This window comes from Pan troglodytes, chromosome 1 (assembly GCF_028858775.2).
Source record: "Pan troglodytes isolate AG18354 chromosome 1, NHGRI_mPanTro3-v2.0_pri, whole genome shotgun sequence".
In the NCBI taxonomy this organism is placed as follows: Eukaryota; Metazoa; Chordata; class Mammalia; order Primates; family Hominidae; genus Pan; species Pan troglodytes.
This window is the reverse complement of record NC_072398.2, coordinates 211,543,296-211,561,299: the sequence shown is the minus strand read 5'-3', so window position 1 is coordinate 211,561,299 and position 18,004 is coordinate 211,543,296. Positions and strand designations below refer to the sequence as shown.

Sequence of the window (18,004 nt, the reverse complement as noted above, 5' to 3'; positions counted from 1 at the left end):
CTTTTAAAACAGAGACAATACTTACCTCATAGGTTTATTGGGAGAGTGGCAACAGCTTGCAATGGGATGAGGCACATGGTAAGGTGCTCAATATGTGTGAACTATTATAACGGTCATAGTTACCATTAAGGGAAGACCTATCTGTGCTACATTAATGGGGGATAATAATTACTTTATTTGCTGGGCGTGGTGGTTCATGCCTATAATCCCAACACTTTGGGAGGCCGAGGCGGGAGGATAACTTGAGGCCAGGAGTTGGAGACCAGCCTGGGCAACATGGCAAAACCCCATCTCTACTAAAAATACAAAAACTAGCTGGGCGTGGTGGTGGGCATCTGTAATCCCAGCTACTCGGGAGGCTGAGAATTGCTGGAACCCGGGACGCAGAGGTTGCAGTGAGCCGAGATCACGCCATTGCATTTCAGCCAGGGCAACAAGAGCAAAATTCTGTCTCTAATAATAATAATAATAACAACAACAACAACAACAACAACAACAACAACTTCATTCAACCAAATACATTGTACATCTCACCTGGCCTGCCCATAAGCAATGGAGACACTGAAATAAACACGATTCCTGCCCTCAAGGTCTAATGGAGGAAAGAGATGTACACAGCTATTCTAGAGGGAAATTGACATGAACAGAAGTTCTCATCCTGTGCTCCAGGATCACACTGGAGGAGGGAGATGCTCCCAGAGGGTCTTGGGAAGGCTTTCCAATCTGGAGCTGGAAGAATGTTTGCCAGAGATGAAAGGAGGGGAAGGGAATTCCGGGCAGAGGGAAGGGCGCAGGCAACAGCTAGGAGGCGCAGATGCAGGCTGGGTGTGGAGGGTGCGAGTAGGCTGGAGTACACCAGGGAGTTCCCAGCAGGCCACTAGGAGCCACCCAGGATGCTCGGCAACCTCATGAGTCAGATGAGCAGGGCTGTGTCTATCTGGAAGTTTCCAGCCAAGCTAGGTAAAACACATGGACACAGGTAACTATGCTGTAAAGCAAAATCCCCAAGTCCTACAATCGTGTCCCAGTGGTGTCCCTGGGCCACCACTTTCCAGAAGCAAAGTTATTTTCTCACCCCGTTGTTAAGCACACAGAATAGAGAAGGTACGGCCGCAATCCACCCAAGTGTCCACTGATTAGATAGGAACCCCCGAGGTGAGGCTGGAAGCTGGGGCCAGGAGCTCCACTCTTCCCAGGAGTCAGAGAAGTGAGTTCATTTGCTGGCTTTTTAGTTCCTAATAGTCCCTGGGGCTTTTCGGGATGCTTAAGCCAAGGGCGTGGGGCCGAGAGCGACACTAGGATAACACTAGGCAAGGCTGAGCAACCCAGGCTACCAACAGCACGGACTTGAACCGGGTCGCATGCCGGAGCGGACGGGATGGGGTGCACCGCAGAACTGCGGACTCCTGGTGCCGGGACGCGGCGGGCTGGGGCGCCCCACTCTCGGGGCAAGTCTGCAATGCCCGGTGCCCACAAAAAGGACACATCCATCTTTGTCACCCTGAGGCCTGGCACGGCCTGACGGCCCAGGCTCGGTAAAAGTCGGGCGGAGAGAGTGGAAGCGCAGAGAAACCCGGGGAGGGCGCTTAAGAACGGGCCAGGGCGCCCGGCTGGGCTGCCCTGCCTCTCGGGCGCCGGCCAGGCGTCCCGGCCGCCCCACCATGCCGTCGGAGCGCGCCGAAGCTCAGCCCGGGGCGGGCGGGCCGGGAGAGGGCCCGGGGCCCCTGCCGCTGCGGCGCCCCCTCCTGCGCACCCGGAGGGAGAGGCCGCGCGCGCCCGCCCGCTCTTTCTGCGCGCGGCCCTCCCCGCTGCCCCCGCCCTCGCGCCCTGTTTGGAGGGAGCCACCCTGACGTCGGAGCCGCTCCCCCGCGCCGCGCGCCCGCCCGGGGCCGCAGACAGCGCGCAGCGCAGCCCAGCCGAGCGTCGCGGGGCCGCCCCCAGCCCTGCCGGCCGCCTCGCCGAGCCTCCTGGGGCGCCCGGGCCCGCGACCCCCGCACCCAGCTCCGCAGGACCCGGCGGGCGCGCGCGGTAAGTCCCGCCCGGGCCGGCATGCGGGCGCCCGGCTTCCAGAGGCTTCGGTCGCGGGGGCAGTGCCGCGCCCCCAGCCCGGAGCTGCGTCCCCCGGCGCGTCCGGCGGCCGCGGGCACCGGGTGGAGGCGCCGCCGCCGAGCTCAGGAGCCCTGGGGGACCTGGCGGGCGCCTCCGGACGCCGGCGCTGGGGACGTGGGCGCGGCACGGGGTGGCCGGGGGGCACCGCCGCGTCCGGAGCCCGTCCCCAGACTCGCCCCGGGGTTCCGTTTCTGGATCGGAGTTTCCGCGGCCGGGAGAGAGAGGGAGCGAGGGAGGGAGATGCGTGGCCGGGCGGGCCGGGCTCGCATGTCCCCCGGCCGTGCCCGGGCCTCGCCGCGCCGCGCCTCTCGGCTCTGGACGTTTCCGCCTCCCGCGGCCCCCTCTGCTTCGGTCCCCACGTCCGTGTGTCTGTCTCTCCGTCGCCGTTTCCGCCGCTCACTTTCCCCTGGTCTGCCCGTCTCTTTCCGTTCCCCGCCTGCCTCCGTGTTCGGCTGCCCGCGTTTGTGTCTCTGCCTCTGGCTTTTCTCTCCCTCTCTCTGTCTCTGCGCTGCCCTCTGTGGGGGGCTCGCCCTGTGTCTGCGCCTCTCCCTGATCCCCCGCCCTCCGATCCAGACGATCCCCCCAGTGTCGGAGGCTCGCCTTCCCCCAGCGGGGTTCACGAATAGTTTCCTAGACCGGGTGCGGCAAACCCTCCCTCTGCCTCCCGCCGGCCCCGAGGCCTGGCCCGGGTCATCTCCCTGGAATTGAGTCTGGGGCAGGGAGAGCCAGCCTTTCCGGGGGCTCGGTTTTCTTAAGAATTCCACCCCCGCGAGGCCAGCTGGACGACAGGCCCTGCTGCGGGCCACCTGCCCGGCCCGCTCCCAGGGCGGGGCGATTCTGATCGTTTACAAGCGGCGGCAAAGGGGGCAGCCGCCTGCCTTGGCGTGGCCGGAGGTTGGCGGGCATCAAGGGAGAAGGCCACACTTCCAGGCTTTCGGAGGCCCTCGCTCCCCAAGCTGGACGCCACCAGCCTGTAACTAGGGGCACCCCAGGAAAACAGAGGTCAGGGCTGGAGGCCAAAGACCGGGCGCTGGCGGGGAAGCAATTTGTCAACAAGGAGCCCCTCACCCTTTGTTACTGCGGAATGGGGCCTCCCTAGACTCCCCCAGATGCTGGGACTGCTTGGGCGTGGTTTGCCTTGAGTTGGGGCCAAAGAAAAAGCGAGGCTGCAGCGTTTCCTCGGTGACCCCCACCCCTCTCCACCCACCCCTGCAAGCTGGACCTCTCTCCCGGGCCTGTGTTTTGGAGGGGTGGACAGGGGAGTAGGTGTTCTGCATCGGCCGGGGATATCGCCTCATTATTTTAAAGTGAAATTTCAGGCTGAGTTTAGCTGCTTCCCCCCACCCACAACCCCAAGGGTCGGAGGCTGCCGGAGCGGGCAGGGTTGTTGGTGAGGTCTGCAGTGGAACTTCTGCTGAGCAGATGTGCAGCCTGGCCCTGCAGCAGCTCATTAGCATGGATTTGTTTTGGAGGCTGTTTTTGGTTTGCGGGCAGGAGGGTCTGCGGTAAGGAGGGCCGTGGCCTGGGTTGGGGGGCTGGCACAGAGGTGGCCAGGGCTGGAAGGTGCAGGCAGGCCTGGGTGGCACGGGGTCGGCCCTGTGTGTTCGCCCCCTGGACAGTTGACTCATGCTCTCCCCAGTGCTGAAGGAAGGAAGGAAAAGCCACCCTGCCGTGAGACTGGGGTCGTGGAATCACAGTGGCCTTAAGCAGTATGCTGGAGCCAGGCTCCTCCCTGGGGGATCTGCTGAAATGGAAGTTCCCAGGCCAGGCTGCCCATTTTACAGGTTGCAAACGTGAAGCTTAGTGAGGGGAAGCAAATGGTCAGTGGCTCGAGCTGTAACCATTAGACTCTCCTGACTCCAGGCACACAGAAAGCCAATGTATGAGCTTTGGCCAGAACTCATCCTCAAACCCCAGAGTGAGCCCAGGAAACCCGGTTGGGCTGACCAGAGCCGGGGCCTGACCTGGGTGAGCAGGGAGCCCCAAGCCTGACACTGCCTTGCCCCTTCACAGAGCAACAATTTCAGTTGCACCATTCAAGGAAGTCCCTGTGCTCATTTCAAGACCTGGAGCGATCGCCCCGCCCTTGCCAAGCCCCAAGCCTAGGGCTGCAGCCCAGCCACCCTCCACACCCTCTGCGCCCAGCAGCATGCTCAGCCTGGCAGTGGGGCACAGCCTGTTTTCTTGAAGTTGGATTCTGGAGGAGGCTGGTGTCTCCACGACCCTGTCTTAGAGTCTGAGTGGGATCTTCCTCCCAGTTCCCACCTTAGATAGGGAATCATGTTGGGTGGCCCTTGACAGTTTCTAAAATCCATTCCCAGCTGTCATCCCACTTGCTTGAGTTTCACCTCAAGGTTTTCCCTAAATCCAGTTTCACTGGGGCAGATACAGCTCAGACTGAAATAGCCTCAGGACCTGCCGAGGATCCTGTGGGAGCGAGGGGCAGAAGGGAGCAGGCAGAGGCCAGGGAGGATAAGAGGCCCAAGCTAGCACTTAAAGTGACATGGACTGAGGAATTAACTATGATGGGCGATCTCTCCAGAGGTTTCCATGTATTCTTCAGTTTAATTCTCACAGCTGTCCTGTGAGCTGGATATTAGCACTGTCCCCACTTTGCAGATGAGGAAACTGAGGTACAGAAAGGTTAAAATGGGGCCAAGTGATCCTAGTGCTTTGGGAGGCTGAAGTGGGAGTTCAAGACCAGCCTGGTCAACAAAGGGAGACCTTGTCTCTCCAAAAAATACAAAAAATTAGCTGGGCATGGTGGTGTATGCCTGTAGTAACTATTCTGGAGGCTGAGGTGGGAGGATCACTTGAGCCCCAGAGTTTGAGGCTGCCGTGAGCTATGATTGTGCCACCGCGCTCCAGCCTGGGTAACAGAGTGAGATCCTGTTACAAATAAAAACATAAAGATAAAAAGAGAAAGATTAGAATGGCTGAGCTAAGATTTGAACCCCAGTCTGTCATAATTGTGGAGAATGGAGGAGGAGAGCCAGACCCTGCCCTTAGTGAGTGTGGGGGGAGAGGAAAGATGGGAGAGGCAGGGGAGGGGGAGCATCTGGTTTAAAAGCCACCAGCCACAAACGCTGCGTGCTCGTTGTGCATGCGGACTGTGGTGTCACCTGAATGCTGAGCCCACAGGTAGAATTGTCCATCCCCATCAGCTGGGGCCAAGTGTGGGGAGGTTCCCAGAGGAGGTTCTGGAAGCAGGAGGTGAAGATGGGGAGGGAGAGCGCTGCCTTTCCACCGAGGATTCGTCAGCCCTGCCCTCCACGGCTCTGCACCAAGTGGTTGCTGGAACCGGTAACAGGAAAGGCCTGGTGTGTGTGTGTGCGCGCGTGTGTGTGCGTGCTTGTGCGGATGTACATTTTCTTGTGCATATATAGGCATGCTTATATATGCGTCTGTGTGTTCTGCGTTCATAGGGGGCACAGGTGGTTTGGGGTATGCCTGCTTTTGTGTGTGTGTGGGTCTGGGGTGAGTGGATACACTCTACCTTGAAAATCCTGGTATATCTGGCCTTGAGTGACCTTGAATATTCAGACTTAACCCAGAAGAGGAATTGGGGAGGATGGTTCACTTGTTATACCAAAGCTAATCCACTCTACAAAGGGTTTCGCGGTGGGCGGGAGTCAGGAAGAAGTAAGTGTTCCTTGAAATCTAGGCCACTCCCGTGTATTTAGGGTGCATTTAGGATGCCTTTCCAGGTACCGGAATCCAGGTAGTGGGGCTGGGGGGCCTCAGCGGCAGTGCTGTTAATCGAAGCCCCTTTCCTGGGGGCTGGGAGGCCGTTGCTCCTGGCCTGGCTGGGCCTCGGAGTCCCGTGGGGAGCACATTCAGGTGCCCAGGCCGTGCCTCATACCTGGCAGGGTCACACGAGGAGGGCCGGGCCCCGGCGTCTCAGTTTTGGCAGGCATCTCAGGAAAGAGGTTTCACAGGCCTGACCCCGAAGCTGGCCTTCCTGGGGGACCCTCTGGACCAAGACTTTCAGGAAAGCAACCAGGGCAGCGCTGCTGTGTTTGTTCCCTGCCCTCTTCCCCGGAGTGGGAGCTACGGGTGGGTCACTTCCTTGACCTGTGCCTCAGTTTCCACAGTGCCAAAATGGGTCTGCTGTTGTCACCTCCTGGGGAATTTCCTTTCTGTGTGGGCGGCAGCTCAGAATGTACCAGGCATTGGCAGAGGGCCGCTGAGGAAGTGGAGGGCTTGGATTTGGGAGTGGCGGGTGGGTGGGGTTGGGAAGACACTCACCTGTGCCAAGGACACCTCCTTTAAAGCCTCACAGCGCCCCCATGAGGGAGGATCGTGTCACACATACCTTTACCAGGGCTCCAAGAGCCAGGGTCAGCCATGGCCACAAGACGGTTGGCTAGGGAGTCAGGAATGGGATTTGAACTCTGGTCTGTGGAGCCCCCAAGCTTCCAGTCCAGGCAGTGGCTGAACGCTAGGGTGTTAACAGGAATGAGAGGCACAGTCGGCTGGGGCAGTGGTGGGAGCTCCAGGCCTCATCCTGACTCCAGATTCCATCGTTTCTTGCTTCTTTCTCTTCGGTGAACCTTTTGACCTGCAAGGGTAGCTGGGGGTTAACCTGCTACCCTCCAGGTTCAAATCCCGGTTCTCCTGTTTACTAACAGTGTAAGCCCAAGCAGATTTCTTGGCCTCTCTGTGCCTCAGTTTCTTCATCTAAAAATGGGGGAAAGAATAGGATCAGGCAGTTATCATAGGACAGAATAAATTAATATCCAGTCACACACCACACAATGATGAACCACGTACACAATGGTGCTGCCATAAAATTATTATTATTATTATTATTATTATTATTATTATTATTTTGAGATGGAGTCTCGCTCTGTCCCCCAGGCTGGAGTGCAGTGGTGCAATCTTGGCTCACTGCAACCTCTGCCTCCCGGGTTCAAGTGATTCTCCTGCCTCAGCCTCCTGAGTAGCTGGGACTACAGGCATGTGCCACCACACCCGGCTAGTTTTTGTATTTTTAGTAGAGACGGGGTTTCGCCATGTTGGCCAGGCTGGTCTCGAACTCCTGACCTCAAGTGATCTGCCACCTCGATCTCCCAAAATGCTGGGATTACAGGCGTGAGCCACTGCGCCTGGCCTCCCATAGAATTATAATACTGTATTTTTACTACATCTTTTCTTTCTTTCATGATTGTGTAGTGGCATGATCCTGGCTCACTGCAGCCTCAACCTCCCAGGACCGAGTGATCCTCTCACCTCAGCCTCCCAAGTAGCTGGGACCACAGGCATGCACCACCACGCCTGGCTAGTTTTTAAATTTTTGTAGAGATGGGATCGTCTTATGTTGCCCAGGCTGGTCTTGAATTCCTGAGCTCAAGCAATTCTCTCACCTTGGCCTCCCAAAGTGCTGGGATTACAGGTGTGAGCCACCATGCTTAGCCTACTTTACGTTTTCTTTTCTTTTCTTTTTTTTGAGACAGAGTCTCGCTTTGTCGCCCAGGCTGGAGTGCAGCGGCGTGATCTCGGCTCACTGCAAGCTCCGCCTCCCGGGTTCACGCCATTCTCCTGCCTCAGCCTCCGTGTGTGTTACAGTGACCTACAGTATTTAGTACAGTCACATGTGGTCCAGATTTGTAGCCTAGGAGCAATGGGCTATGCCATATAGCCTAGGTTTGTAATAGACTAGACTATTCAGGTTTGAGTTCACTCTATCACCTAATGGCACATTTCTCAGAGTGCATCCCCATGGCTAAGTGACGCATGACTATAATTGCGCTCTTATATTTAGTTCAGAATTCAGAACCTCTGCTTCCCTCCTGAGAACCATCTCTGACTGTGCCAACTCAAAACTACTGCCCCCTATTTACCCACATCCCTGGACCTCCCCTCAGGGGAGTGTCTGAGTGGGCATAGGGTCTGTGTCCCCAGCTCCCTGCCCTCACCCTTGCCTTTCTCCCCACCCTCCTAGAAGTGAGTGGGTGTGGAACTGCAGGGCCCTGAACGGCCCAGGGCAGGGCATTGCTTTGCCTGACTTGCTGGGGGCCTTGGGACAGCCCCTTGCAGAGCAGGGAGACTTGGCTGGGAGATCTCCAACTTTCCTTCCCGCCCTCGCTTTTGGGGAGTCCCATGACTTGCTGTGTGACCTTCAGGGCGGGAGGAAGGGTTGAGAATCTGGGTGAGGCTCTCAAGGCTCAGGAAGGAAAGTACGATCGCTGCTTAAAAAAAAATAGATTAGTTGCTGCTTGAAAAAACAAAAAAGCATAAACCAACAAAAAAGCATAAACCAACAAAAAAAGAAAATTTGCTAGCCAAGAGCCCACCCCACCGGTGGGGGCAGCCTGGGCTTTTCGGGGCTGGGCAGGAGGGTGGGCGGAGGCAGGTGTGTCTGGATGACAGCCGTGTGTGGGAGAGACTTCATCTGGCATCCTCGCTGCCTCCTGTTCCAGCCCAGCCTTGGCTCTGATGCTGGCCCAGCCTTTCCCATGATCCCCTCGGGGGAAGACAGCTGACCTTAGTGGGTGCCTCCTAGGTGCTGAGTACCTTCATTTACTCCTCCCAATTCTTCTCCAGGGAAGGTGCAATGCTTCCCATGTTAGGGTTGAGAAAGGCAGTTTCTGAGGAGTGAACTTATTTCTGGAGTCACACAGCTCCTAAGGGGAGGGGCTGCAGTTCAAACACTGGGGACTCCAGGGTCCATGCTTCCAGGGGGAGCCCGGGGAAAATGCTGGAGCTCCACGCTGCTGGCCCGGGGAGGCCGAGGCCCCAGCGCCCTGCGGAGAGCCTGCTAGGGCCTGGTGGGTTGGGTTATAGCACCCCTCTGTGGACACAGCTGGCCCTGTGATAACCTCAGCTGTGCACTGGAAAGGGTGGAAGGTAAGGAGGGGGCCTTCTGCCTCAGTTCGTCTCATTTCTCCTAACCTCTGTCCCAGCCTGACGCTGATAACCAGTTCCTGATCTCTGGGCCTGCAACCTCTTCCAAAAAGTCACCATTACCCCATTTCCCAGTAAGCCTCCATTAGCCTCAACCCCAGTCTCAACACTCGGCTTCAGCCTAGTTGTGACCCACAGCCTCAGTTGTGACCTCTCCTAATTCCAACTCCAAGTGCTCACCCCAGCCTCCCTCCCTCCCTCTGTCCCTCCCTCCCTGCCTCCCTCCCTCTTTTCTTTCCTGTCCTTTTTTTCCCTTTCCTTTTTGACAGGTTCTTGCTCTGTCACCCAGTCTGGAGTGCAGGGACGCAATCATGGCTCACTGCAGCCCCAAGCCTGGTCTCAAGCCATCCTCCCGCCTCAGCTTCCCACATAGCTGGACTACAGGTGCACATCACAATGCATAATGTGATAATAAAAAATGTGTTATCACAGTGTGATAATAAAAAAATATTTTATTTTATTTTATTTTATTTTGAGACCAAGTCTCACTTTGCTTCCCAGGCTAGTCTTGGACTCCTGAGCTCAAGTGGTCCTCCCGCTTTGGCCTCCCAAAGTGCTGGAATTACAGGTGTGAGCCACCATGCCTGGCCCAGGCTACTTGCATTACAACCCCAGTCTCAATTCCAAATCCACATCACTTTCTGCCCCAGTCACCTCCCTGGCCCCCTGTGACCTGTTGTTCCTGAGGAAGCAAGATGGGGTCAGATATAGGAGGACAAGAGTCCCTGGACCTCTCCTAAGGGTCTAGGGGGCCAGTCCAGCCCAGGGAGCCCTGGCCTTAAATGGACCTCCAGGACCCTTCAGGTGTGCTGTGGGCAGACCCTGACTCAGGAGTGAGGAAGCCTCCTGCATGCCGGGCTTGTTGAAAAATTCACTGGGTTGCCAGTTAGGGAGGAATCCATTCTATTTTGTTAGGATGTGGTTGTACTGGAAACATGGGCTTTGTCAGCGAGACCGGAAATGCGTGGGTGAGGGCCTGGATCGTGACAGGAACTCATTTGGGAGGCGGCGGGGGGGCAGCCTGTCCGACCTCACTTCCAGCTGCCCTTCCTCCCCAGTGGGCTGGGAGTGGGGCTTATCCCGGCATTGGGGTCCCCTGAGATGGAGACCTGCAGGAGAGGGGCAGGAGCTGGGGGGACTTGCTGGATGGGGAGCGGAGTGCTTGGAGGGGGTCACAGCCCTGCAGGAGCCCCACTCAGCCAGCCCACCTCTAGACCCCTGCTCCCCAGACACTTTATAAAGTACTTGGCTCTGGGCTGGGTGCAGTGGCTCACACCTGTAATCCCAGCACTTTGGGAGGCCGAGGTGGGCAGATCACTTGAGGTCAGGAGTTTGAGACCAGCCTGGCCAACCTGGTGAAACCCCATCTCTACTAAAAATACAAAAATCAGCCAGGTGTGGTGGCGAATGCATGTAATTCCAGCTATTCTGGAGGCTGAGGCAGGAGAATCACTTGAACCCGGGAGGCGGAGGTTGCAGTGAGCCAAGATCATGCCATGACACTCCAGCCTGGGCGACAGAGTGAGACTCTGTCTCAAAAAAATAGATAAGTAAGGCCGGGCGCAGTGGCTCACACCTGTAATCCCAGCACTTTGGGAGGCTGAGGCAGGCGGATCACGAGGTCAGGAGATCGAGACCATCCTGGCTAACACAGTGAAACCCCGTCTCTACTGAAAATACAAAAAATTAGCGGGGCATGGTGGTGGGCGCCTGCAGTCCCAGCTACACGGGAGGCTGAGGCAGGAGAAGGCGTGAACCCGGGAGGCGGAGCTTGCAGTGAGCAGAGATCGTGCCACTGCACTCCAGCCTGGGCAACAGAGCGAGACGCCATCTCAAAAAAAAAAAAAAAAAAAAAAGTACCTGGCTTTGCCATCTCCATGGCCCATGGTAGGATTGTCCTAAATGGGATGCCCAGTCCCAAGCCACCTGACTCCTGGTGCTGGGCTTCTGTGGGGCCACTGGGACCAGGACTTGTCCCCTCTTCCTCCTGATTTAGCCTCACCCAGGCCCCTCTAGGGACTGTCCCAAGGTAAAGAATCCCTGACCGAGCGCATAGCTGCCTAGGAAGCCTGATCAAAACGCAGACTCCTACCCACCCTAGAACTTTTACTCCACAAGTTCCTAGGGAATTCTGATCAAATTTCAGGTTTGGGAACCACTGGCATGGCTCACTGCACTCATTTTACAGGTGGTGGGGAAACAGGTCTGAGTGTCCCGGTCACCCAGCACACGTGGACCCATGCCCTTTCTCGGCTGTGCTGTCCTCCGAGGGTTTGGGGGCCTCCTTGAAGAAGGCACTGCCCTCATCTCTGAAGCCTCCCTCTCCCGTGCTTTTTGCACTGGGGGGCATGGGTGAAACTTACCTGGGGCGAGTCTCCTGCAAGCGGAATCCTTTGACACAGACTGCCCTGCAGCGCCACCTTTTGGCAGATCCTGGTATTGTTTTAGTATCTCGCTCCATCCTATAGCAGGGGAATTTGCAAATAGCCAAGTGCTTAGCTTTGATTGGCTCCCGCTTGACTCACGTGTTAGAATGGGGCTGGGGACAGTGATCTGTGTAGAGCCCTTGTGGATTCGAGTTTCTGGTGAGGCATCTTAGAGAACAATACTGTCCGGTTCAGGGTCAGTTTTTTTGCCTGAGGTCTGGCCAGCCAAGGTGGCCCAGGAATTCACTGCAGGCCAGGTGCGGTGGCTCACGCCTGTAATCCCAGCACTTTGGAATGCTGAAGCAGGAAGATCGCTTGAGCCCCAGGAGTTTGAGACCAGCCTGGGCAACACGGCGAAACCTGGTCTTTACAGAAATTAGCCAGGTGTGGTGGCGGACGCCTGTAGTCCCAGCAACTCGGGAGGCTGAGGTGGGAGGATCACCTGAGCCCAGGGAAGTCGAGGCTTCAGTGAGCCGTGATCCTGCCACTGCACTCCAGCGTGGGTGACCGAGTGAGATCTTTTCTCAAAAAACAAAACCAAAAAGAAATCACAGCAACGTGAAGGTTAAGGCTAACTTTTCAAACATCAGAATCCTGACAACAGTTGCAGTAGCTTTCAAGGAGACATGGTGTGTGGCCAGCCCCTCCAGGGCTGTGTGGACAGCTTTTTGTGTATTTTCCTGGGTGACTCACAGCATCAAAGGGAGAAAGGAGGTAGTAATTGTTCAGCACTTGACATGTGCTTGAACACTTTGTAATTGCAATCCTGTGCCAGGCAGTGGCACCATCTCCCCTTTTTAGATGAAGAAACCGAGGCACTGAGATAAAAAGTAACTTGCTTAAGGCAATTTAGGAAGTTGTAAAACCAACCAACACATATGGAATGTGTATTATCTGCTAGGCTCATTTAATATCTCATCTGACCTTCCAGATACCCATCTGATGTAGGTACCACTCCCAGCTCCAACTGTGAGATTCAGAGGGGAGAAATAACTTGTCCAAAGTTGCACTTGGTTAGTAAGTGGGAGAGCTGGGGTTGCGCCAAGGAGTCGGATGCCAGAGCCCATGCTGTAACACCACTGCCCGGCCCCCTGCACCTTGCTGTGCCTCACCTGGCACCTGTGCTCCGTTCTAGGGCTCTGGAGGCCACGGGCATGATGCTTCGGGTCCTGGTGGGGGCTGTCCTCCCTGCCATGCTACTGGCTGCCCCACCACCCATCAACAAGCTGGCACTGTTCCCAGATAAGAGTGCCTGGTGCGAAGCCAAGAACATCACCCAGATCGTGGGCCACAGCGGCTGTGAGGCCAAGTCCATCCAGAACAGGTGGGACCCAAGGGGTGGGTGGGGGGATGCGGACAGGGGTCCAAGGAGGGAGGAAGAGGACCAGGGCTGCCCATCCCTGCCTCCCCAACAGTGACACGGGCATGGTGACCTCTCCTCCCACAGGGCGTGCCTAGGACAGTGCTTCAGCTACAGCGTCCCCAACACCTTCCCGCAGTCCACAGAGTCCCTGGTTCACTGTGACTCCTGCATGCCAGCCCAGTCCATGTGGGAGATTGTGAGTACTGCCTGCCTGCCCCACCCAGTCTCGGCCCGGAGCCTGCCCCAGCCTTGGCCTTTCTCCCCAGGCTCCTGTATTCCAGCAGATGGCCACAGGGCCTTAGAAAGGCCCCACTGTGTGCAGGGTGAAGGGCTTGTGCTGGGGATACAAATGTGGGCCTCCCCACAGGATGGCTCAGAAGTCTGACACCAACTTGTACAGGACAGGGATGTTCCCGAAGTTCCATTCTGATGTCTCTCATGGGCTGAAGTCCTTTCAGGGGCTTCCTGTTGTTATAGGATGAGACCAAAATCTTTGCCCTATCCCAAGAACCTGGCATGGCCTGGCTCAGTGGTCTTTCCAGCCTCCTCCTGCTTCCTGCCCTCCTTAGTAGCTTGACGCTTAACACAGCCGCCTTCTTTCAGTGCCTCGCACCTGCTCCGTTCGCTTCTACCCCAGGGCCCTTGCACCTGTTCTTTTCCCTGCTTGGAACACCACCTCCGTCCCCTTTCTCTAGTTCACTTCTATTCATTCTTCTGCCCTTGGCCCAAGCAGCGTTTCCTCAGGGCCCCTTTCCAGGCCCCCTGACTGGGGCACACCCCGGTACCATTGGCTCTCAGAGCACAGTATGCCACCGCTTCAAGCACCTTTCACACCTGCAGTCTTCCGCCTGCATCCAGGTGATTTTGACAGATCTGTTTCCCCCACTAGACTCTGATTTCCTTGAGGGAAATGTGTCTTTGTGTCCCCAGAGCTGGCACAGGGTAGGCGCTCTGTGGAAGGGAGGACGGAAGAGAGGAAGGGAGGGAGAAGGAAAAAAGGTACTTAGATGGGTGATGATAGGGGCAGAGTAAGAGGTAGATGGGGTTCCTGCAGGGTGAGCCTCAGCTGGGCTGGGCTTTGGGATGGGGCTTTTTTGAGGAAGTGAAGTCTGAGCTCAGACCCAAAGGCGCAGTTTAGGGCATGTGGTAGTCGGCGGGGGTGGGCGGGTGGGCGGGGGGAACCTTCCAGGCAGAGGGAACAGCCTGTGCAGAGTCCCTGAGGCAGAGCCCAAGCACAGGATTGGTAAGAGTGGTGCAGGGTCAGGGGTAGGGGGGCCAGCCAGCTGGTGGCACCTGAAGGTCCTGGGTGGCCTTAGTGAGGGGTCAGGGTTTGTCTCCAAGTGCAGGGGGATCGCGGCGGTGGGGGCGATTTTAGCAGGGGCAGGCCACACTGGTGGCTGCTGGTGGGGAATGGGTGGGAAGGTGGCAGGACTGGATGTGAGGAGACAGCTCTGGTGGCTTGTGCAGGGGTTCAATTTCCCCCTCCCCATGGGACCCCAGAGCTAACTGGGCATCACAGGTGGGCTCTGGGATTCTTGATCCCATGAGGAAGTATTACCCTAGGGGCTGCCTTGCCTGCCCCAGGCCTTTGGGAACATGCCTCTGCTTCTCTCTTGCCCTCTGCAGGTGACGCTGGAGTGCCCGGGCCACGAGGAGGTGCCCAGGGTGGACAAGCTGGTGGAGAAGATCCTGCACTGTAGCTGCCAGGCCTGCGGCAAGGAGCCTAGTCACGAGGGGCTGAGCGTCTATGTGCAGGGCGAGGACGGGCCAGGATCCCAGCCCGGCACCCACCCTCACCCCCATCCCCACCCCCATCCTGGTGGGCAGACCCCTGAGCCCGAGGACCCCCCGGGGGCCCCCCACACGGAGGAAGAGGGGGCTGAGGACTGAGGCCCCCCCAACTCTTCCTCCCCTCTCATCCCCCTGTGGAATGTTGGGTCTCACTCTCTGGGGAAGAGTCAGGGGAGAAGCTGAAGCCCCCCTTTGGCACTGGATGGACTTGGCTTCAGACTCGGACTTGGAATGCTGCCCGGTTGCCATGGAGATCTGAAGGGGCGGGGTTAGAGCCAAGCTGCACAATTTAATATATTCAAGAGTGGGGGGAGGAAGCAGAGGTCTTCAGGGCTCTTTTTTTGGGAGGGGGGTGGTCTCTTCCTGTCTGGCTTCTAGAGATGTGCCTGTGGGAGGGGGAGGAAGTTGGCTGAGCCATTGAGTGCTGGGGGAGGCCATCCAAGATGGCATGAATCGGGCTAAGGTCCCTGGGGGTGCAGATGGTACTGCTGAGGTCCCGGGCTTAGTGTGAGCATCTTGCCAGCCTCAGGCTTGAGGGAGGGCTGGGCTAGAAAGACCACTGGCAGAAACAGGAGGCTCCGGCCCCACAGGTTTCCCCAAGGCCTCTCACCCCACTTCCCATCTCCAGGGAAACGTCGCCCCAGTGGCACTGAAGCGGCCCTCCCTCAGCGGAGGGGTTTGGGAGTCAGGCCTGGGCAGGACCCTGCTGACTCGTGGCGGGGGAGCTGGGAGCCAGGCTCTCCGGGCCTTTCTCTGGCTTCCTTGGCTTGCCTGGTGGGGGAAGGGGAGGAGGGGAAGAAGGAAAGGGAAGAGTCTTCCAAGGCCAGAGGGAGGGGGACAACCCCCCAAGACCATCCCTGAAGACGAGCATCCCCCTCCTCTCCCTGTTAGAAATGTTAGTGCCCCGCACTGTGCCCCAAGTTCTAGGCCCCCCAGAAAGCTGCCAGAGCCGGCCGCCCTCTCCCCTCTCCCAGGGATGCTCTTTGTAAATATCGGATGGGTGTGGGAGTGAGGGGTTGCCTCCCTCGCCCCAAGGTTCCAGAGGCCCTAGGCGGGATGGGCTCGCTGAACCTCGAGGAACTCCAGGACGAGGAGGACATGGGACTTGCGTGGACAGCCAGGGTTCACTTGGGCTCTCTCTAGCTCCCCAATTCTGCCTGCCTCCTCCCTCCCAGCTGCACTTTAACCCTAGAAGGTGGGGACCTGGGGGGAGGGACAGGGCAGGCGGGCCCATGAAGAAAGCCCCTCGTTGCCCAGCACTGTCTGCGTCTGCTCTTCTGTGCCCAGGGTGGCTGCCAGCCCACTGCCTCCTGCCTGGGGTGGCCTGGCCCTCCTGGCTGTTGCGACGCGGGCTTCTGGAGCTTGTCACCATTGGACAATGTCCCTGATGGACCCTCAGTCTTCTCATGAATAAATTCCTTCAACGCCTGTGTTCTCCTCCTCACTGACTGGCTCTGCCAACCCAGGTTCTCCGGAAGTGCCGGCAGCGAGGCCCAGGGGCAGCAGGGCCTGGGCTCAGGCAGTGGGGTGCTGAGCAGGCCTGCCTGGCCCCCACGTGGCACCACTGTCTCTGCATCCTTGTGGCCCTTTCCCTGTCTTGCCCTGTGCACCCCTGGCTCCTGATCCTCTGTCTCCCCAGCTTTCATGTCTTTCCTTGGGTGCCAGTTTCTGGCCAAGCATACACCTTGGGTGGGCCTCCAGAACTGGGCTTCATGGATTTTGGCCCCTGGTCTCGTGGGCTTGCCTCATGCCATCTCTTCACCCACACAATGGCCCAGGATCAGCCCTTGCCTGGGCCTGGCCTGCCTGGCCCTCTGGGAGAAGGGGAAACAGACAAAAGTATTGGTTACAGATTAATATATAAGGCTGGGCCCTGTGCGGGGTCCTCGCCCAGTCCGCACCACCTCCCAGTGATGCGGATATTGTCCTCAATTTGTAGATGAGGCATCTGAAGAGCAGGTGCTAGTAAGTTTCCCGGGATTATGCAGTGAAGAAATGTCAGCAGGACTGGAACCCAGGCATCGGCTCAGGGCCCACACCAAGTTTGGGCATGCCAGCACTCATTTGATCATTGAACAAGTCCATAGTAGGACATTTCACCTTTGTTCTACGGAGTGGGAAACTGGGGGTCTGGAAGCACAGGTGACTCATATAAACTCGCAGTTCCCTTGACTCCTGACCTCACACCTGGACACTTAATGGCGGCACAGTCTTGGGCAGGACCTGCCTTCATCCTGTGTCTGGAACAAAGCTGGGTGTACATTCATAGATAAATAAGGGCTGGGCACAGTGGCTCACGCCTGTTATCCTAGCACTTCGGGAGGCTGAGGCAGGAGGATTGCCTGAGCAACAAAAAGTGAGACCCTGTCTCTATAAAAAATCAAAAAATTAGCCAGGTGTGGTGGTACGCGTCTGTATTCCCAGCTACATGGGAGGTTGAGGCGGGAGGATTGCTTGATCCCTGGAGGTCGAGGCTGCAGTGAGTCATGTTCGTGTCACTGTACTCCAGCCTGGGCGATAGAGTGAGAACCTGTCTCAAAAAAAAAAAAAAAAAAAAAAAAAAAAAAAAAAAAAGGGAAGGGGAAGAAGAGAAAGGAAGGAAGAAAAAAGAAGCTTGTAAGGGTCTGCTGGAAGTAAAGCAATAAAGCAGGAAGGTGAGTTGGCCTGGCTGGCGCAGCCTGGAATGCTAGCCAGAGTTCAGACTTCATTCTCATTGCATTGAGGCGCCCTAGAGGTGTCTGCAAAGCTGGGTTTCAGGAGACTAAGCTAGGATGGAGGAGGGAGATGCTGGGGCTATCAGCGGGGACTGCAAGGCTGCCGGCGGGAGAGGATGGGGCCAGTTATGTCAGGCAGTGGGGTTGGAGAGGCAGGGCCGTGAGAAGCGCTGCTGATTGGATGTGGGAGCCCAGCGAGAGGGAGTAGCCTGGCTTGAGAGACGTCAATTGAGAAGCATCCCTTGGTGTGCCACCTTCCGGGGATGGAGGGAATTGCATCCTGCATCCTCCCCCCAGTGAGGAGGGACTTAAAAGTTTTTGTTTTTGTTTTTGTTTTTGTTTTGAGACGGAGTCTGGCTGTGTCGCCAGGCTGGAGTGCAGTGGCGCGATCTCGGATCACTGCAACCTCCGCCTTGCGGGTTCAAGTGATTCTCCGGCCTCAGCCTCCCGAGTAGCTGGGACTACAGGCGCACGCCACCACGCCCAGCTAATTTTTGTATTTTTAGTAAAGACGGGGTTTCACCATGTTGGCCAGGATGGTCTCCATCTCTTGACCTCGTGATCTGCCCGCCTCGGCCTCCCAAAATGCTGGGGTTACAGGAGTGAGCCACCGCGCCTGGCCTGGGACTTAAAGTCTTTACAAGGGATTAACACTGATAGCAGCGCAGATAGCAACACAGGTCCCTCTCTTTCCA

At 57.2% G+C, this 18,004-nt stretch overlaps 1 protein-coding gene across 4 annotated transcripts; it reads left to right on the top strand.

Moving 5' to 3' along the window:
* Positions 1 to 1,881: 1,881 nt before the first annotated feature.
* Positions 1,882 to 16,023, top strand: NBL1 (NBL1, DAN family BMP antagonist). 4 transcript variants are annotated; one of them, XM_016939666.2, is made up of 4 exons: positions 1,882 to 2,028; positions 12,577 to 12,765; positions 12,889 to 13,000; positions 14,431 to 16,023. In XM_016939666.2, the coding sequence occupies exons 2-4, from the start codon at positions 12,596 to 12,598 to the stop codon at positions 14,692 to 14,694; spliced, it is 546 nt and encodes a 181-aa protein (XP_016795155.1). In that variant the 5' UTR covers positions 1,882 to 2,028; positions 12,577 to 12,595; the 3' UTR covers positions 14,695 to 16,023. The 4 variants fall into 4 exon arrangements, with proteins under 4 accessions (XP_016795155.1, XP_016795207.1, XP_054536181.1 ...); XM_016939718.4 differs by lacking the exon at positions 1,882 to 2,028 and adding an exon at positions 3,444 to 3,614; XM_054680206.2 differs by lacking the exon at positions 1,882 to 2,028 and adding an exon at positions 9,295 to 9,399.
* Positions 16,024 to 18,004: the final 1,981 nt, after the last annotated feature.